The 22,468-nt window shown below is 47.3% G+C and overlaps 1 protein-coding gene across 4 annotated transcripts in view; it reads right to left on the bottom strand.

Annotated features, from left to right (window-relative positions):
• TMOD1 (tropomodulin 1) overlaps positions 1–22,468 on the bottom strand; it is a 720,714-nt gene that overhangs the window by 141,734 nt on the left and 556,512 nt on the right. For all 4 annotated transcript variants that reach the window (XM_069630362.1, XM_069630363.1, XM_069630365.1 and 1 more), the window contains one exon: positions 8,488–8,632. In XM_069630362.1, coding sequence (XP_069486463.1) covers positions 8,488–8,632 — 145 coding nt within the window. The remainder of the gene's footprint in view (positions 1–8,487; positions 8,633–22,468) is intronic.

The following is a 22,468-nucleotide window of genomic DNA, read 5'->3' on the forward strand; positions in this document are numbered from 1 at the left end:
TTTCGCAATCTCATGTAAATACTGCGCACTGTTAACAAAGTGGAGGCTTGCATACTGCAAATAATAAAACAAACAAACAATAAATCTCACTTTCAACTCAACTCCTCTGGTACTTTATACTTTCCCTGACCTTACCCCAAAAAGTCAATATCCCCATAGTTATGATTCTCTAGGGCTGCAAAGCTCGCTGACAACGAGGACAAAATTGGGGGCCTTAGAATGCGCCAAGCGAGCCGTTGCAGATGGGAGAGAAGCCAGTTCGCATTTGCACATTGAGGCCCAGTACATAGATGGATTCGAAAATTCAAGTTCTCACAGATGGCTTTACTACGGGATGTTGCAAAGTAAGAATGTATGCTCATTTCGAGTGAAGGTCAGCGGCTTTGATTTTCAGCTCGCGGCCTGAAGAGGCCCACAACTCGCACTGGCAGTATAAGGTTCTATTGTTTTTTGACCTTGAGAGACAGGGACCATGCCGAAAGGGCTTCATTTGAAGGAGGTGGGCAATAACGTAAGAGACAATAAGTTTCATGTTAGTTCAGTATACGAAAAATCGTTGTCACAAGCACAGTGGGATTTATGGACTGCATTACGCAGAGACACAATGGAAATTGCAAATATAATGTAAGTAACTCTTTAGACGCTATTATACCGGAATGAAGAATTAATGAATGGATGAATGAATGAACGAAGAGCAAGTAAAACGTTTGTGGGATCGTCTTTGTACCGGGCACATGGGCATGCAGGTCCACATTCCACACGCATGTAGACAAACAGTTGTTTCTCATTGTGTGTTAACCTCGATTTATTTTGTTAGTTTTCGCATTGATTTTAGAGCTGAACATTCTCCATTGCACTATCCTTGCAAGCAAATAGTTTCTGATTGGCCGTAATAAATAAAATGAATAATAGTAATAAAGATCGGCTGGCGAGACTATTTATAATTTTTATATTTTCAAAACAGGTATATCCTACCATACTGCTACTGCCATCAGTTTCAGACCCCAGCAGATGGGTTTTTCAACCGCCAGCTGCAGCTTATCGTAAACAACTGCACCACTTTGACGATTTTATGGGACGATCGCCAAGGGCCCATATGCCCTTGCGCGGTACTAGCGGCTAGAAGCAACATATCAACCTTTACGCTGGCCTAGTGCCTAGTTGATGGAACAGCCTTGCAGTTCACCGTGTGACCAAAGTGCTTCTTTTAACGAAAACCAACACCATGTGTACCATAAAGGAACAGCGGGTGACTCACGATAAACTTTTACGGATTTGCGGATCGAGAGAATATAAAATAAAATCACATTCCGATTTAATATGCAAATTTATGAATATTCTATAAACATTTAATGTCAAATAAATGTACTTTACCAAATGTACCCTGTTGCTGTTTGATTTAAAGTACAGTTTCATATTCAGAATTGTGGCGTGCTGTGTTGTGAGTTGATCTGTGTTGGTTTCTGGGTTCTGTGTGAAGTCGCGTAGAAGACAACTGGGCGCGTTTGCCTACGCTGCACAGTAACGTCACGGAGAGAGACGGGGAATATGAATGTTTTGATAATGTCACGCTCAGGGGCGGGGGATATGATTTAGTGCCGCAAAAGCAGGTCAGCCAGGGCGATGGGGTAAGTGATAGGATTATAACAAAATGGCTGCGCCCTGCTGCCTGTTTTCACGTGCGTTTGATGGACGAAAACTCGGGTAAGGTCCATCGGAAATGTTTCTAAAATCGTGTGACCTAAGCTTAAAAACACAGGGCCGACCCGTAGGGACAATAAAAAATGTTGACCGAACCATTCCTTTAATTCCTATTTGTTTTATCGAAATTTTAGTTTCCACGTCTCTCGAATTTGTCGCAATGCTGAATCCAACAAGGTCTTCGGGGTTTAAACCCAGCGTGGATTGTGGCCTTCAGATGTCCATTTCGAAATCATGCACCGCATATGCCTTTACTGCCTTGGTGAAGGCCACAATGCGCAGGACTGCACATCGTGCCAATCGATACACCGAAGGCACTGCGAGAGCATGAAGCACAACTTTTCACCTTACTCCACAAGGAAAAGGTGATAAGCAGACCCATTCGAGGTCCCAGGGCGTGAATCGTGGTCCTGATAAATGGTCTCCTGTCTGAAAGGACAAAAAGAAGAAGAAACACTGCAAGAGGTTGAGAACTCCTGGTGGTTCCTCGCGGCATCCTTCTTCTTCCTGTTCGAAGAGGATCCACAACTCCAAGGGTGGTCAAGAAGAAGGGGCCCTGCAGGTACCTTTTCCCACTGAATCCTCTACCCTTAAGGAATGAGAGGCATTCAGGCTGAAGGTGCTAGACATTTTCGGCAAGGCCTGGCGCTCGAACCCCGATGCCAGCCTTCATGGCTTAGGTGCAGTCTGCTTCAGCCAAGCCGACGGATCCCACCACAATTGGAAGAGCTGCAAGGATTCCGCAATGAGCTGAGACAACATTGATGCAAATGGGTACATCGTTCTGTCTCTGGACTTCTGATCCTTTTTCAGTGGCGCCAACCAAAGCCGGGGATGCCAGAATTGTGAAGAATTCCTCCCGCTGCTGAGAAGGGCATATATGTCCCAGTTTGAGGACATTTATGATGAGGAAGGGCATCCTGTCCCTTTCAGGCTGGCCCCTTCTACCTCAGAGAAGTGAGAGACTTCCCAGAGGAGTTTTACAGGGAACAAGGTGACTTGGTGAACCTGGCGGCCAACTTGTAGGAGGCAAGTGGCCTGGAAACCCCCACCAGTGGTACACATGATCCCTGCTGCCATCCCTGGCAAGCCACAGGTCGCTTTTCAGTGCCTGATGGCGGAGCTGGTCAAAATTGTAGGGCTGTCTGCACCTTCATGTCCAAAGATGCAGTACGTTCTGACTGAAATCCTGGACGAGGGTTCAAAAAAGGAGACTTTATTGCTTTTCAGTCAGGCAGGAGAGGGTCCAAAACAGCTTCAGTTTTCACAGTGGACCACGGCCTAGACATGTAGCACAGGTCAGCACCCTCTGACCCTTGGTTTCTTTCGGCCCATGCTTCCCCAGAGAGTTTGATGGTAAAGGCCACTACGTCGAACCTTAAAACACCCTCTTTTCCATCTTTGCCCTCCGACAGGGACAGCAAGATGTTGGACGCATGGAGTAGGAAGGTTTTCAGCTTGTCGAGCCTTGGTCTCGGATGTGTAAATGCCTCTGGCGTTCTGGCCAAGTTATCCTCTGGCTTATGGTCAGTTATGGTCAAGACGTCTGAGCACATCCCCGTAGGGGAGATGTGAGAAGGCTTTGAGGCCCTCATCAAGGGCGGCAAGCAAGCCTCCCGTCAGATTCTGCAGTCTGGCTTGGACACTGCAAACTGCATCTCAAAGACGATGGCCACCACAGTCTTGCAAAGGTTTTCTTGGCTACAGACGTCAGGGTTTGCTACTGATACACAAGAGAAACTTCTGATCATGCCCTTTGGTGGCATGAACTTGTTTGGCACCATGGCTGATGAGTCTCTAAAGAAATTCCAAGCCTCTAAGGCTCCTCCCTATTTGCATGCAGCAACAGCAGCCTGCAAGCCCGTCGTGGCGGTAGGGGTTTTTGCCCATTCACCACCTATGCCCAGAGGGATAGGGGCCAAGCACCATCATGCAGGCAAGGACAGCGTCGTCCTTTCAGCGGTATAGGCATGGTACATCTAGAGGAGGTGCATCCACCTCCACTGTGCCCTCCGCAACCCCCATTGCTAAGCTTCTATGAAGTGGACTTCCACCATCTGTATCTTGTGGGATGCAGGATATCTCAATTTGGCGATGAATAGAGAAATACAACCTCAGACGCCTGGGCCTTTTATCAAGCATGGATACTGCGTCCCTTTGGCAGCCGCCCTCTAGACCCTCCCCCATGTCACCAACCCTTGCCTCTGAACCTCCCCTACTGGAAAAGGGGGCCATAGAGATGGTACCCTGCTCACAACGAAAAAGGGGTTGGTAGTCAACATACTTTCTGGTGTCGCAGAAGGGCACCTTGAGGCCATCATGGATCTGCTATGTATTTGCGGCATCTGAACGTGTACTTGCGCAAGGTCACTCTGGCCCATATGCTACAGGCCCTTGACGTGAATGACTGGTTGATATCCCTGGATCGCCAGGTTGCTTACTTCAATGTGGTTATCCACAGGGAACCTTTTCAATATATGGGCGGATGCCTCCAAAATGTACTGTCGAATTCTCTGATTTTTACATGGAAAGGTTCAAATGTTATTGGGAAATGTTATTTTCTGAAACCCCAAGGACAATTAGACTTCACATTAACTATGCTATGGGCCAGGGCCGTCACGAGGGGGGTGCAGGGGGGGCAAACTGCCCCAGGCCTCGCGCACAGGGGGGGCCTCGCAGCCGCCTGGATGACATTTCATCTTGGGAGCTGTGAGGTGTCATTAGGATTGAAAAAAAAGGATTAAAAAAAAAAAGTTACACCACGAGCACACAGCATGATGGGGGTGGGGCGGGGAGGGCCATGGCCCACGGGGGATATAGTGGGCACTGGCAGGTGGCGCCGGCGGCACTGTACAATGTAACAGTTTGCCGGCGCCCGGTCCCAGCATCATTCTACGTGGTTTGCAAACCTTGCATTTTGCAGACGACGCAGGCGTTGGAGTCAGAGATGAAGTAGTCAAGTGAAATGACTTCAGTGCCTGGACTCCAGCGCCTGCCCAGCACTTCTGTTGGATTTCGTGGTGGCCTGGTCCAGGGGTCCTTGGATGATCACAGCAGCGCCTGCAGGGGCCAATAGGCTACAGCAGCAGGTAAGGTATCCGAATTTGGTGAATGAGGGTCAAGTGCTAAAAATGAAAGAGGGGGGACTCATCAACAAACGCAATGGGATGTGTCACCATAAATTAACGTATGAAGGTGAAATATGCACATTTCATTAAATTGGCTTTGCATAACCACTCAAATTGCACAGGATGAATGGATTTGCCTTTCACAAAATCAACACACACAACAACAACAAAAAAGAGAGGATATTTTCATCTAATGGTGTTTTTGAAAATGTTAAAAGGTGTGCACGTTTTAAACTCCAAAACCAATACAAATGTTTTCCCTGGAGTGTGCAGGACTGAAATGGGACATTTCACCTTTAGTTGTTAGTTATTTATGCAGTAGTGAAGTGTCCGGCCTGCAAACCTGGTGAGGACTTTCAAAGAGGAAATTCAATGTTTTTCATTTTAGATGGGGGGAACTGAGTCCACTCTCTTAAATAAGTGGGTGGACTCTGTCCACCCGCGTGTACCCTCAACTTGAGCCCTGGGTGAATCAATGGCAACCCGTGTGTGTGGTCAGCACCATCAGCGTGTAAACTTTAAGTCCCAGAATTCAACACAAAGATAGATATGCATATTCGTTGTCTCAAACTTCCAGCTGATAGTTACATAGCACTCAACCTTACCAAGGTGGGTGAAAACACCAGATTTCTTTTTTTTGGACGGGGTGAGAGCCCAATGAAGTGAATGGGCGTATAGAGGGCTTGGATAGTGAGGTAGATGACTGTAAGGAGGGTGACACCTATGATAACGCTAATGCGGCCTTCTGTTTTTCGAACACATTGGGTTGGTATCTATTAGATTTTGCTCGCGTTTAACACCTCTTTCAGTTTATCGACTGTAAGATCATTAGATTCACTTTTCTCATAATATGTACAGTTATGTGGATCTGCCACGTGCACAGATGGTCCGTTGCCAGCTGAAAACCACCACTCAGAGCCTAGAAGGCTCACTTTTAGGCATTCCTATGGTGGAAATGAAACAAACAGCATATCTAGGTGTGCTCCATCAAGCTGCAATTGATGGACCCCTTCCGACCTTGACTTCCCTGGGGTATATAGAAGTGTTATCACCTTGTTGCCTTTTGACACCAGTTCCTCCTCATCACCCACTTGCTGACAAAGTAGGATTTAAAGATTTTCAGTGGGCATTTAGTGTTTCAGCTCCCTGCTAGCTGGCTGTCTCGCCAGGCCTTTCAGCTCTTTCAGTTGAAAATGGCTCCGGGGGACCCCAGCAAATGCCCCCATGTTGCCAGTCAGCAGTTTTCTAACATGGCAATATATTCCTTTCTATATTCCTTTCGTTCTGGGGCTTAAAATGAGTGCTTTCAAATGCTGGTCTTACAGCTGCGTTTGCTGGAGCCCTTTCAGCGGTCACTTCCCTGAGGTACACAGAATTGTTATCTCCACATTGCCTTTTAACACTGGTTCCCCCACATCAGCCAACTTCTGACAAAGGGGGATTTTAAGATTTTCAGTGGGCATTTAGTGTTTTAGCTCCCTGCTGGCTGGCCGTCTTGTGATAATTAGTGGCTATTAACTCCTGGCTGTTTTTCTTTGTCTCCATTATAATGTATGAACCCAACGGTGGCCTGAGACTGTTTTCCGCTCTAAGCAATGGGGGCCCAGAACCGTCATGTTGAAATGGGCCCCAACTCATCTTCAGCCAGGCCTAGGTAAAGAAAATATAAGTGTTGTCAGGTGGCTAGACTGGCCTACATTGAATATTGGCCAGTCTAGCCAGCAATAACACTCATGGTGCACAGCTGGTCTGTATATACGTTCCGTGTTTTTTTTACTGGCTGTGATTCCTTATATGGTAATGCTGGCCCAGATGCCTTTGGGTTTGGCGCACTTTACAAATCCAAATAAATAAATAAATAAAATATATTGATTCAGCCTGCATGGACATGTATGCAAACAGCCAGCATAAACATGTTTTCATACTGGCGCATGATGTGGGCAAAGGCAGCATTAAATGCAATGGAAAACGCTCCTGTGCATGGTTCGTGACTTACATCTACTGGGCTTGTCCGTGGCCTACCATATGAAACCAATTGCAAACTCTATGCCATTTCACCCGAATTTATAAACAATTTTAATTTGCTTCAAAACAATTTTGGGGGCAGGAAACCTTCTCAAGCACCCCTTGTTTGGGCTCCTCCCTCACTGTGCTCTGTCAGTCCCACATAATTGGTGCACACATTTAAGCTTCTCCAGTTCAAACATTCATCAGCTGCCAGTGAACACCATCTACCTGTCACTGGGTATGATGTGTGTTTCAATGCACACAAAGGGGCAGGGCGCTCCTCCGTAAAGCTGCGTCACACACCCCCCGCTGTCATGCCATCCTGTATATATTTACGCACATGGCAAAGTTGTTATTCTGAAGGGGACTTGTCTTCAGTACAGAAACATCACTTTGCCGTAGTTGATTTGCTGCCATAATAATGAACAGTATTTGGGTTGCTCCACACAAACTCAATGGGAGATTTCTTGCATCTCCTGTTTGCGGCGGCAACGCTGGCCCAGTGCAAAGAATTCTAAGGGGGCCTCACCAAACGATTTGCCCCGGGCCTCACCACACGTTGTGACAGCCCTGCTATGGGCTAACACGATAGCACATTCGCACCCGGGGAAGGGCGCTCATACGATCAGGTGGCTGGAAAAGCGGGCGAAAACACAGTGTACTGCCTGCTTTTTCCAGCCACCCGAGGCCCTTCCAGTGGTGACGCAATCTTGATTGTGGAGAGGTAACAGGGAGCCCCTCGCTGTTGCCTCCCCAAACCCCCACCCTTCTCCCTCACTTCCAAAGATATCCTGCACCCTTCCACCACCCCTCCCTCCCTCCCTACTTACCTTCTGGAACGTTGTGCTCCGGTCCCTGGAGCTCCTTCCCGACTGTGGCTGCCATAGAAAGTCCCTTTTCTATTAACTATGGAGGTGTCCATCGTGTTGTTTTTTTTTTTTTTACAGCAGAATGGGCTTGCGCAAAATGCGTGAAACCCGTCTCCATAAAAAAATATATATATCTTTGCACCCCGGGTTGCGAATAGCAATCACCTCCTGCCAAGGCTCAATGTGGCAGGCCGTTACTGCCCATACATACTGGCCACGTGGGGGTAATAGCTACAATCAACTGCTTAAATGTGGGAACTCAGATGGTTAAAGTCATGTATTTGGAAAACCGTCTATTATTCCTATAGGACAATGGTATGACATGTTTAAAGATCGAAACACCAAATGTCAAATCTCTGCATTGTCAATTAAATTACATTTCTTCAATCTATTCTATAATAATATATAACTGCCAGGAACGTTCTAGTAAAACATTGAATTTGGTTAATTGTTATGAAAACACCATGCACAAAAAAACTGATTTGAAAATATTAGAAAGGCTCATAATACGAAATGGTTACACATGTTTAATCCTGAGAGACGCGAGAGGATTACACACCAAGTTAAATGCAAAAGCTGTGAAAGTTCATGTATGTGTGAGTGTTTTGAGAGTAATGTGGTTTTGAGGCCTCAGAGCAGAGTTTACTTGTTTACCTAAGATACATAAGATGAAGCATTTGTTCAAAAATATGGGGTTAGGTGAGCACGTAATGTGCTTGGTACCTTTATTAAATTGAGGATTAAGTTGTAGTAAGCTTTGTGACTTTTCTATGTCTACTCACCAAGGTCATTGTTGTTCATCATAGCGTTTGACGCCCGTAGTCGTGGGCCTTGTTGTGTGAAATGATAACCAAATTTCAGGAGGGATGTGTTTTTTTCCAACATGCTTGCAATTTCCATTTCTACCTTATTGCCCAGTGGTTGGCTCTTTATAATGAAAACAGAGAATTAAGAGAAGTTATACCTACGAGGCAACATGCATTCTGTTTCAGACAGGGGTAGGTAATAGGGCCTGCTGTATGCCTATACACACTACCTGGAATTGCAGGACACATATATCTTTTTTGCTATGCATTGTTCTTTTTCCAGAGCTACAATACAGTCAAAGTATGCAATTAACATGCCTATGAACATACAAATGTACCCAAATCAACAACACTCTAGTAAAGCAAGGAAACACTTTGAAAGGCTGAAATCCAGCTAACTTTTTTTCCTAATGGTTCCTCCTCCAGAGTTGAAACACACCAAAGAGCATACCATTACAATACTCAAGTTGGACTATTTGCACTCGTGAATTGTTGGATATCATAAAAATTACTAGAGTACCTGAGGGATTTTACCCAAGTGCAGAATTGTTAAAATGCAGTAAACCGAATACGGCTCTGGGAATGGCAGGCTGCACAAGCAAGGAACTGCTTGAAACAATGGTGTGAGAACTTCCTTTTCGGTTGTGTAGGCAGAAATGTGGTCCACAGTAGGGGAGTTTGTCCCTCCTCACTGACATCAACTACATTATGATGTCAGGAACAGGAAAGGTGAAATAGACTTTGGAACAAGGCAGGCGTGCAGGCCTCCGAGGAGAAGGAGTGATGGGAAGCAATAGAAAAGGAAAATGAGGGTGAAGTCCTCCAGTAAGGAAGTTGTGAACATGTCATGGGTGAAATGCTGAGGAGAGAGCATGCAGAGTTGTGTAGCCATAGAAGAGGGGTATGGAGTGTCCCCATTAACAAAATAAGAGGGGTGCGGGGATTGAGCACAGGGCAGCCGATTGAAAGACATAGCTTTATCAGGAAAGAAACGGGCAACTGGATTCGGTGGGTGGGAGGGGAGTCACATTGTGGGAACTTTGGGGAATGAGGATCGGGGGAAGAAACAGAGATATGCACCAGAATGCTGTGATTACAGCTTTACACATCCTGCAAGCTCCATCACAGTAACCATGCATCAGATGCCCAATCCCACATATAAAAACGAATAAGCAAGACATATATTGTATTCACAACATCGTCCAATTAAAGGACTTACAGTTTTCAGTTGTTCTGGAATGGGTTGAAATTGAGGGTGGAGGGAGAGCCTTGCAAATCCACTATGGCTGTTATCTGCACCTTATATATTTAGGGGCTGATGTGGCCTTCAGTCTTTGGTGATATGAGGAATGTGTAACTCTATTATGATTCTGAAGGCCCTTACGACTAGCATGTCTGAAAGGGATATGTTGTGTATACCATGGTTAGGAAAATGGTCTATGTTAAAATTAAACCTCTCCCTCCCATCCTCCGCGTATTGTGTCTTTTCCAATCTATCAACATCAGACATGGAATTATCTTTATCTAAGCTACCTAAAATATAACTCCACGTCTGATGTCAATAGATTTAAACATCTTGGCCATAAAGTTCTTTAGAATCATAACAACGCTATGCTCAAACAGTCTGGGCTAGGCATATTTCTGATCTCAACACCCCTATGTACTTGATAATTGTGTTGGATACAAGTATAGGTGCTCAAATATGCTGTCCAGTAAGCCCAACACCATGATTTAATGGAAATACATGACTATAATCATTTTAATTTCAGGGCCAAGAGATCACCAGATCTAGCCATATCTCACTATCAGAGAGTGTATAGGATGTATTAAGTACATTAAGACATTATGTACAAAGAGGGCTAGTTGAAACGGTTCTCCTATGCACTATATTGTCTTTATATTCCTGCTGGTTTTGATTGGATATTCCAGCGGTTTCCATGATGAGAGCAAAAGCAGTAGAGACAATGGGCACCAATGCCCAATACTGCAAACTGTAAAGTCTCTCAGCACGGTCCCATTAACTGACTAAAACTCTGAAACCCATACAATATTCCAATGCAGTGGTATTTAGCTGCCCTCCCTTAAGTAAACGTGTTGTAGAGCCCCCCAGATACCATATATGCTTATATTTTCTATTGAAAAAAGTCACTGTACTCAATTTTTGAATAGCCTTGTGTACCACCTGACCATCCTTTGGAAGAAGGTGGGGGGCAACCTCACCGTTTGAAGACCACTGCTCTAATACATCAAAATATCCTGGGCACCGTTCCGGTAAACTGCGTTGAAGTAGAGCTCCACCGCTTAGTTAAACACCTCTTTGCCATCCAGGGAAAGCAGGATTGCAGAGCCCCCTTCACATGCTCCATATGCTGTGATTGGGTGTACTGAGCTCAGACACAAGACCAAGAGAGGTTTTAATTGGGATAGCACATGTGACTTATTGTCTACAATCGAAATCACGGGGATTGAGTACTAGGGGGTGAATAAAGGAAACAATGATATGATATAATATGGCATTTATAACGAGCCTGTACAAAGTATGTCTAAGCACAACAAGACAAGAAGGGGGAGGACAAAACAACGATCTTACTAGGCCCTGTGTCATTCAGATCCCGAAACTGCAGGGAAATGGAAGGGGAGAAGTATCGAGGGGCTGTGAGGGATGGGGGGAACAACTAGTAGGGATAGAAATAGACAACTGAAAGCAGATTTGGGTTCAACTAAGTGAATATTTTCTTGAGTATTTCCCACTCAACACCCAGATGGGGAAGATGGTTAGAGTCAGCAAAGTCAATGCAAAGGGATGGAAAAAAAATTATCCCAACTGTTCATGAAGACTCAGCCCATTCTTGCAAAGGCTTGAAGTCTGCGTCAAATACCATGATCTTTGTTTTTGGGTTGCAGGTTTCCTGGCTCTGCAAACTCAGTGATGAAGCCTCCAAGACAAGGGAGCCTCATGGTTCGCTGCTGTAGTGAACTCACTGCAGTTTTTGGCATAAAAAGCACAGAAAGGGAAACTGGCCCTTCCTCTTTAGTTGTTGCTCCTCCAGCAGTAAGACAACAGGCCTTGGGCTATCCCAATCTCCTGTATAGCCCCGTGCCCTCGCACTAGGTTCCTGGTCCAGGGATACCTCCCCTCGTTCCTGTCTGTATTTCTAGCAAACTGTCCCCTGCTGTAGCAACCCTATCTCAGTTTTCCGCCCACCTCTACAATCTGCCATGGACCAATCTGGCCCACTAAAACCTCACAGATATTACAGGCTAGGTGTGGTACTTGTTCTCCTCCCTCTGCCTCAGGCGATGTAACTATACGCTCCCCTGTAGCTAACTCCAACCTCCTCTCCAGAGTGAAACAGTGTTCACTTTTTCTGCCGTCCTCACTACTTTCATTCAAATGAATCCCCTCCTCCTTCAAAATAACTCTTCTTCTGACCTACAATATGTATCTCTTCAATTGATACTGTAGACAAAGGGCCTGATCTGACCCTCATGCCCCCAACACGACCCTCAAAACGAAGGCAGAGAAATGACAGATGTGCCTCACTCTTAGGCCCATCATCGATGTATCACAGGTGTGAGAAGCATTACATTCTCAAACAGCCGTTCAGACCATACCCAATCGATGATTTGGACGATATGGAAATGAAGTAGATCGAGCAATTTGTCTGAGTGCACGGCCAGATATCAATGATGTCACAGCTAACATCACAACGAAGCCGCACTTACTGCACTTATACATGAAGTACATATCCATTCATTCATGAAATTACACAAACATGCACTAGTGTATTGCATATAGGTACGAAGCACATGCATATGACCCACGTAGGTAGAGAACGGACACATAAATATTTTATATTTACAACCTTCGCCAAACCTAAAACCACAAAATGTGAGGTATTCATATATTAACCTTGCACATGCTTTACGCTACTAACACAGAGAAGCCATAAGGAACAATATGAAAGCTATATGTCTATGAAGCGAACAGCGAAGGAGAGACAAGCTTTGGATACATTAAAAGGCTGACATGATCACTGCAGCCAGAGGCAAGCAGAAACAAGGCACCCAGCCAATGACAAGTGGCAACAGGATGATTCCAGTAACCAAGACAATGAGCCACCTGCAGAAAATCAGGCTAAAATCCTCATAATTACATGCAGGACAGCTTTATTTCGTGGTCTCAACATACATGATGCAGCTTAACAAGGCAATGCCCATTCAACCGAGGTAGATGAGGAGGACTGTTCCCAACGCACCAGAGGAGGAAAGATAAAAGTGTTGCCCACACACTGCTAACTGAATGCACTCTCACATGCTTAGGCGATCAGAGATGGCAATATTAGAGAACATTTTGCACCTCCATGTTCATTCCCATTGCCTTGAAAAGGTACACTCAGTTTGCTAACTGTCCAGGGTCCCAGGGATCGGAGGACACATTCTGCCCAATCCGGATTCACCTTTCAGGTGGGGATATCATGTTTTGCAAGGGCCAATGGTCTCTCTGCGACCCTGCAACATTGAAGGCTGAAACTAGTAGAGGTAGTCCCAGGAGGAGCCACTTGATATGGCTTTTCAATAGTAGAAATAACCCTTATAGCTCCTATATGTAGCTCACACAAACTGACCAATGTGAATATCTGATAGGTTTCTGGAATGGATCCTTAACTTGTGATGTCACACCGGGATAAAACTGGGTGACACATGCTTATAAGACGAGAGCTCCCGAGGATACTTGTTTTCCTGGTGTGATCCCTGATATTTTTGTTTGCAAAATAAAAGACAGTAACTTTGCCCCATGCTGAGTCTTCCGTTCTTGTGGTGGGGAGTCTTTGATGGGCTCGAGTGTTCCCTGCTGATAATTGGGGTTACTGGTAGAGAGCCCGGCCACATCTACACAATACACCCTATTCCGCCAACTCTCCTGTAAGGACCACCACCCCCCTCCAATATAATTCTTTCTAGAAGATGCGCATTGTCTACTATGCAATTCTCTCTTCTCTACAAAATGTGACCTTCCCCAAAGTAAGTCCCTCCAGATAATGTGCCTCTTTCACCAATGTTTCTCTCCTCTGATGACAACCCTTCTCTTCCAATATCACTCCCCCCATTCAACCTCCGCCCACCTCCTTGAAGCAGCTCTCCTCTCAATAAACCTCTCACACCCATACTTCTCCAAACATCTTTATCCTTCTCCTTCTCAAACAACCCAAGCCCTGGACTGAGAAGAATGGCTTTTATAGTCTGACCTTCCCTCCCTGAGGGTGGTACTTTGGTTCATGGATGGACTGCACTTGTAGCTGTCGGATGTTAGGTGATTGTCTAGCCTCTTGCTCTGCACCTGTGGCGGATTTGGGATTAGGAGATGGGACAAAGTTCATTTGCGGCCCACTCTCAATCTTAGATTCACTTGGGACCGTCCCTTCGGTGCAAGAGTCTTAACATACTGATTTTGCCCCCTGCGCTTTGAGACCAACTGTAGAAAAATGCTTCTAGAGATGAGAAGGTTTGCGCAGGTGGTCCGTCTAGAACAACAGAGTGGTAATAATGAGCTGATTTTAGCATTCAGAAAATAATGGGATTTTCAATGGAGTCCTACCCTACAATGAATGATCAATTAGAATGGGCCCTCCTTTTGGTGTTATGATCTGCCCATCTGTAAAACAGATCCTCTTCAGCTTCATGATCTAATCTGAAAGTTTACACTAGACAGTTGGCAGTATATTAATTTGGTCTGTCTTATGCTCAAGACTTTCTTGTCAACGTCTGTCTGTGCTATTATACAGTATATATTTGTGTGGCATATGATTTGATCTTGGCACTTGATGGCTTAGCGTTTGGTTGTCTTGACTCTATTTTTGGATTTCATATTATTTGGAAAGGACACATACCAGTTGATTTATAGGGTCCCCATTGCTAATTCTGGCTTCACTTTACAAAATGGTGTGCTTGCAGAATTTCAAGATGACTGACATTCACTATTCAGGAAGCTTTTTCATGCATGTCACACATCACAGTATCTGTTCATTTGCTTAGTATGGCTGCACTTTGATCACCTTTGGCCAGTAAACAAGTCGACCGCGGATATGTGGGGCCACAAAACAACTGACCCTGCCATCGAAGTTGTGTCATTGGGCTTACTTATTATCTAAACGGTGAAGGAAACTACTTTTATTATCTGTTTGCTTTGAATTGGCTTAGAAGCCACCCAGACACAAAGGGATCCTGGCAGTTGTTCTGCTGACTACATTTTTCCACTATCCATATTCGCATACCTTCTCTACCTGATTTGTTCAGGTACAGTTCTTGCCTTTTGTAATGTGAATTTCGGTCGGCTTCATACTTCTTATTTTTCACACTATAGTGTACATCTTGTCATGTACCGTTCTGGTTCAGTGAGACGTATTCCATTTGTATTGTTCTAAGATACTTGAGCATAACGGTATAGTTCCAGTAATTTACAGGAAATACCCTAACCTAGAACAGAAACACATTATATGAAAAAAACCTTCTTGCTGTATCACTATTTGATAGCTTGGTTAAGTCCATCACCTTGGCATGTAAGTTAAAACCAGTAAATTCTTATATTATGAATATCCCTCAGTTGGGGTGATAGCAATCATTATTGCTTTCGAGGTAAGAAGGGGCATTCTGATTTGAGAACATGATGTTTGTATGCCTCCATATTAGCAATCGGTCAGGCATACAGTGTTGTGGGCTGGCTTGCTCTTGTTGATGTTCTGCAGTTCTCTATCTGCTTCGGGAGTCTGTGAGAAGTTACAGAGCCTGCTGTATGACCATCGCAGAGACTTGTGTTCTCATGGCAACTCTGTTTCACAGCATGCCCAGTACTGGTGTGTAAAGACAGTCATTGATCTTCAATTTCAGACAAGTGAATGGAGTTTCCCTTTAAGGAGGACACTTCATCTTTTTTCTGAACCTGGCTCTCTTTTTAAATGTGTTTGGGCTGGTCCCTCTTCCCTGTTGTTATTGTCCCCATTGTCCCCTTACAAAGACAGTGGGCCTCATTACGAGCATGGCGGTAGCCGTGCCTGTATGGCAGGCCCGGCTACCCCCATATTCGCTACCGGCACCGCCTCCCGCGATTGGGAAATAACCAGCCCATTGCGAGATGAATGGGCCGGTAATTGCCCATTCACGGGTGGCGGTATTGCAGGGCTCCCGATCCCCATTCTGCCCCATAGGGAGCATGGATGCGCCAGCATGGTTGATAACGGTGCCAGCAGCATTACAAGTTATTCTTGTGGGTGCTGCACAGTCCACCAGGTCAGGAACCCGCAAGCAGAATTCGTAATGCGGCGGGACGGTATGAACGGTGCCGGTGCCTTACCGGCACCGTTCATACCGTCACCGCCAGGGTCCTAATGAGGCCCATTGTGGTTCTGGGATAAGCGGGCTGGGGTTTTGGTACATCTGTTCCCTTCCTTGATGCAGGGACCCAGTGATGGTGGTATGGGAATCTGTCATGTACCTACTCCAGGTCCAGCATGCACTGTCTCAGAACGACCCAGAGCTCCTTTCACCATTTCTCTGTCGGCTCCCAAGGCCAAGCAGTGGACATTGTCGCCATTTACAAGATTAAGTGTTTTTCGTGTGTTGACATCTTGCCAGGCACAAATAAATTAGGTCACATGAACAAGACTTGAGTGGATCTTACTTTTCTTAGGATTCAAATTTTGACTAGCATTGGGGTGCTTTGCCTTCCAAGACCTCATTGTATGCTTACACTAAGTTAGGTTCCAGTATGTAGCGTAATATCTTCAATAACTACACTGCAAAGCCATAGTTGATTAATGCCATCTGTATGATTTTTGATGGGCCCGAGTCATGTGATCAGAACTCAGCTAATAGGAACTGTTTTAATTGATCATGAGCATTGGCAATAAGTACAACAGGTGCAGGGGACTGACTAAATCCATTGTGCCAGGTCACCACATTCCTCAGCGTTCTATGCTGTTAGATCGCCAGTTCTTTTTTCAATGAGGCTGAAAAAACGAATCACATTTTTTATTTTTTTTTATTTGGGGGGTTCCCGCCCCCATACCCTTTTCCCTATTATCTAGTCACTATTCCCCACACCTGCCTGCCCCTTATTTCCCCTTACCACCCCCCTATTTTTCAATTTGGTTTTTCGGTTGAAAATGTTCGGCAAAAAGCTCAGCGAAAAAGAGCCTGGCGATGTAACAACGTTGTACCTTTCTCAGCCCTGACTCTTGCCTACTGCTTGTGTTTCCCATATTCTGCCCAGTTCATTTCAATCTTCAAAGTCATTGAATAGCCAGTATGTAGTCCTATGATTGGACAATTACATTGCCTTCCAAAAAAAAAGCAGAGCAAACGCTTTAGTGATAAATAGCCTTTCAAATACAGAGGGACTGGCTGAATCCAGCTTGCCAGGCACCCGGAACTCTTCCATCAGCACCGGTTTTCCAAATTTCAGCCAGGAAATTTCGATCTCCTTTTTCAATATATTGGCCCTCATTACGACCCTGGCGGAAAGTGACTGACCGGACCGCCACAGCGTAAATAGCGTTTCCGCCATTGCACGAAGGAGCAAAGTGCGGCCCATTCCGACCCATCGGGCACGAGCACCACGGCATGGCGGAAGTGCAAAGTCCGCGATGGCGGAAATGACCCCAAAGCGGCCCACACCGCCGCCGTACGGCGCCCTAGGTGCAATACCGCCACCCATCACAGCGGACACCGCAGTGTGCGCCTACCGGAAAGTACGGTGACCGGAAATATACGGAAACGGAAGTAAAAACATGGGCCCGGAACGGGAAACATCCCGCCGTACACCTATAAAACCACTAAAACCACACAACCACTAAAAACACTACCCTGAGACACACCCCAACCCGTCATCCACCCTAGCGAAACCAAGAAAAATGGGAAAAGTAGCGAAGAAAGCGTGCGACCGCAAGCGGCAGGTCCACTTCTCCCGTGAGGAACTCACCGTGCTAACAGAGACCCTCCAGGAGAATGCTGCCGTCGTCTTCTGCACACAAATGACCAGGACGGCACTTGCAAACAAGAAGGCCATATGGGCTCTGGTGGCACAGCGGGTAAGTGCGGTGGGGACCGCACCCCGCACCCCACAGCAATGCCGAAAGCGATGGGACGACCTGCGGATACGCGTCCGCAGCATACTCTCTGCCAACCGCAACATTGCCACAGCCACCGGGGGAGGTCCTGAATCACCCATCAAGTTGACCCCCTGGGAAGAAATCTGTGCCTCCACCATCGGAATGGAGAGCATAGAGGGAGTCGGAGGGATGGAGAAAGGAGTGCAGACATCCGAAGATTCAGGTAGGTGGGCCAAATAAAACAATGCTAAATCCACAATGTCCAATCATGTGAAGTACCATGTGTCCACATACTGCAACAGAAACACATGTCCAGGAGAACGTCCACACACATCGGCCTGATAGCGCACTTTAAAACTCACAATAAATACATGAATAATTAAAAACCCCTAAAACACCCACTACACGTGCAGCAGGCACACCCTAACTGCAGGCTGCCAAACAACTGCACCCTCACTCCACACACAAATGAAAGCACCTCCAAGGCCCCGACCCAAATCACCCTCAGGTACCACCCCAATGCATGTGATACAATGCCATTCCAATACCCACAGACCCATTAATAACCCTCGCCCTCCTTTACTCCACCACAGGGTCCGATCCAATCGACGAGCATCAGGACACCCCTACCAGCACACCTGCAAAGAGGGCCAAGACCAACGGCCAAAGACCCTCCACCTCAGCTGCACGCATCAAGACACGGCAGCAGCACAAATCAGGTGGCAGCACAGAGGAGGGAACATCAACAGGCACCCCAGCAGCCAGCATGCCCACAACACCACCACCACAGGTCCCCCCAACGGATGCCACAGAAGGCACTGCCTCTGGTGGCAGCAGCACCATAGGTGACACCCCATTGATGGCAGCATGCTCCGACACAGAAGACGGGGATGTCGAAGTCAGATCCATCCATGACCTGTCCCAATCCCCCTGTCTGTCCCATCCCGTACAACATGAGGATACCACGCAGGGGCACCCACAAGACGACGACTGGCCATCCCCCACAAGCCCTGTGGCAAGGCAACATGAGGTCAACAGCCCCTCTGTGACACCCCCGCAAATGGCCATGGCCCAGCAGAGGCAACAGTCCCTCGACCAGTTAATCGTGCAACAGCAGCAACTGGCCACGCTCCTCAAGGACCATGCCGATGAATGTGGGGGCACTAAGGCAGACATAGAAACATCAACTGAGACACTTAGGGCAGAAATGGTGAGAAGTACAGAGACACTAAGGGCACAAATGGAGACTAGCACCGAGAGCCTGAGAGTCCAAATGGAGACTAGCACCGAGAGCCTGAGAGTCCAAATGGAGAGTGGCACCGAGAGCCTGAGAGTCCAAATGGAGAGAAGCACCGAGAGCCTGAGGGGGGAACTGCATGCGACGTCCACAGACGTATGTGCCGAACTTGCCGCAGTGCGCCGTGTGCTCACTGAGCTCTCACAAACCCTTAGGGACATGCATGGACGTGAGCAGGCAGAGACATCATCCGTTGCAAGTTCCGTCCAGGGCAGCCCCCAACGTAGATCTGGGAGGAACCTGCGCTCCACAGGCAGGGGTGCCCCTGATACCCGCAGAGGGGGCTTGCAATAGCGACAGCCCACTGACAATGAGCATCTTTGGACACTGGTGTTCGGGGGGGAGGTAGGAGGGTGGAGGGGGTGTGTTGGGCTCACTTGGGTGGCGGGTCGATAGGGTGTTCAATATGATATCACATATGCCATAAACAGTGCACGATCAACCAATGTGATGTGTGGACAATGATCATTGTGTACTAGGCCATCATAGGCGTACAGTCCATATTGTGCATGTACCAGACACACACAGTGCCACGAGTACCGTGTCCATGTATCAGCCACCAGGCGTGAGTGCTAGAAGCATGCATCAATGAGATGCTGACGAATGTCACGGCCCTCCGGTGCCTCGCAGACTCCTTGAGGTGCTGCCACATCCCCACCCTCATCATGACCATCATCAGGTGCTTGCAGTTCTGCGTCAGGGGGCATGGGCACATTTCTACGTACGCACATGTTGTGGAGCATGACACATGCCATCACCATCTTTGCAACCTTCTCATGGCGGTACAGGAGTGCCCCGCCAGACCTGCTGAGGCAGCGGAAACGAGTCTTCAGTAGGCCGAATGCCTGTTCAATGACTACACGGGTACGTGAGTGGGCATGGTTGTAGTCCTCCTCATGCTGGTCCCGTGGGTTCCGGACTGGTGTGAGGAGCCATCTCTTCAGTGGATATCCAGCATCACCTGTATGTGGACGATAAACGGATTATGTGGAATGCCATTGCTACGTACGCACACCACCCCCCCCCTTCCTGCCAGGTCATTGCCGAATCACATACCCCACATTATCATGCATGTAATGAGACTCACCGAGTAGCCAGGATCTGTTCCCTGCGTGTCGCTCCATGTAGCGTGGTATTGTAGAGTTCCTCAAGACCATAGAATCATGGGTTGATCCAGGGAATCGGGCACAACAATGTGTAATGATCCTGTTGGAGTCACACACCATTTGTACATTCAGGGAATGAAATTGTTTTCGGTTGCGGTACTGGGCCTCCATGGCATGTGGGACGACCAATTCAACATGGGTGCAGTCGATGGCACCAATGCAACCCGGTATGCCGCCAAGTGCATGGAATCCCACTTTCGTGTTTGTAATTTCCTGCTCCGAGCGTGGTAGGGAGATGTAGTCGTCTGCGTGCTGCAGGAGGGCATCGAGCACTTGCAATAGTGTCCGTGAGAACAGTGGCTGAGAAATGCCATGCAACTGTCCGACTGTGTGCTGGTAGGTGCCTGTGGCCAGGAAGTGGAGTACAGACACCACCTTCAGTAGGGGTGGGATGGCGGTTGGGCTATCTATCATGCTGACAAGGTCAGCCTGTGTCATGTCCACAATGGCGGCTATGGTGTCCCGGTCCAAACAGTAGAGGGTGTGGATCTGCTCATCAGTGAGGTTGAACGGATGTGCTCGGAGGCGTGGGATTGCGGCCTGCCTGCGTGGTGGTAGTGGCTGTGCTGGCGGCCCTTGCTGGCCCTGCCTTGCCCTCCTCCTCCTGCGTCTCCTCCGTGCGGCCGGTTGTAGTTGGTGTTCGTCTTCTTCTTGGAGTTGGAGTACTTGCAGTGCTATCAGGTCCCCCAGGGCCAACATCACGAGTCCTGCCGGTAGCATTTCGGAGTGGGTGTGGTTGTGGGAGGAGACTGGGTGTGCAATTTATGTGTTTTCAGGCTGTATGGCCTCCACCTGTGGTGATTCATTCCACCTGTGCAAGCTGCTCTCCCCTTTGGCCGAGCACGTCCCGCACACGACGCTGCAATTCGGTAATGGCATCTTGCTATTGCAATCATGTATTTGTACCCGATGGCCGTGTAACATTTGTTGATATGTACATTCGGCTATGGTCCCATTGTTTCACATACAATCTTTGCCGTCGCGAACAGACTTGTGAAGGGTCAGTGGAACGTAGTACTCGAGTAACGGTGGGCCCTCATGCATCACTGTACCGAGTTGCACCGACGGGCGGGGCGTCCCATTTGTGGGTGAAGGCAGTTGCCATTTTCACACACAGCCGCACTAGATGGATTAATTTGTGATTTCAAACGGCCACAGATGCCTTTTCGACGTGATGTTGCAAATGAGGAATTCGAAGGGCGGCGCTTTCGGTTTTCAGCTCGCGGCGAGGAGATGCCCACAGGTCTGACTGCAAATATAACGTTCTATTGTTCAATGTCCTTGAGACAGGGGCCATGGCGAGGAAGCAATGATTGATATGAATAGTTTGGGATGCGCAATAGCGACGTGGGCGATGAGGCCGGACGTTCCCAAATACATGTTACTTCACAACACTGGAATTACGGGCTGGGGCACTGTGGATTTTGCAGGCTGCATAGCGCACAGACTCAATGGATATTTCTAATGTTATGTGAGTAAATGTTCAGGCGTTTTTATACCGGGATGAGGGAATGATGAATGGATGCATGGGCAGGTGATTTGATACAGAGTTTGCCATGTTCAGGGCTTCTTGGAATCTATCCGCCTCCCCTGCGCTATGTGATGCAGGGCTGCCATAGTGGGACCATCGTCTATCTGGCCTTGTTGAGCCCTCCCTTTCTCGACGCGCCTTCAGACACTTGTGTCCATGCACGTTAACAATCCCATCAGATGGATTCTGTTTTCACAGACGCATGCACAGGTACACTCGTTTGTGATGGTGTTTACACCTCGATATAGATGGTTATGAGTCGCAAGTGGTTTTGGGGTGGTGATGATCCTTTGGAGTGGGCTAGCATGCATATGGCTGTGGATTCAGTGTGATCATTGAAGTGAGTTGTTCGGATGTAGTTCTGATGGCCATTCTGTTCTTTTTCTTTTCTTTTGGTTGACAGGTATCTCCTCCCCTTTTGCCACTGCCATCTGTATGCCACTCCTGCAGATGGCTTTTACTCCCGACACCTGCTGCTTCGTGTTAATCAGTGGAGCAGCATTACGATCTTATGGGACGATCGCCAATGGGCCACATGCCCTTACGCAGTACTAGTGGCTCGGAGCAACATTTCGGCCTTTCAGCTGGACTAGTACCTCCCCATTGGGACGGCCCTGCGGTTCTGTGCGCTTCCATGTTGCCTTTTCGTACGTGAATGTGGCTCTGTGTACCATGATGGAACAGGGCGTCACACAAGTAGTGGCTGGTCATTTCTTGCGGATGCAGCCCACAATGGTGAAATGTGTTTTGGAGTTCATGGCCTGATGGCTGTATGGGCTTGGTGATTTTGTTGTGCATTAAATTTCTATTCTGATTTGGCCCGTGTAGCGTTCTTCTTTGCAAGTGATGTGGCATA

The sequence above is a fragment of the Ambystoma mexicanum genome, chromosome 6q, assembly GCF_040938575.1.
Source record: "Ambystoma mexicanum isolate Mex_15411 chromosome 6q, UKY_AmexF1_1, whole genome shotgun sequence".
Taxonomy (NCBI): domain Eukaryota; kingdom Metazoa; phylum Chordata; class Amphibia; order Caudata; family Ambystomatidae; genus Ambystoma; species Ambystoma mexicanum.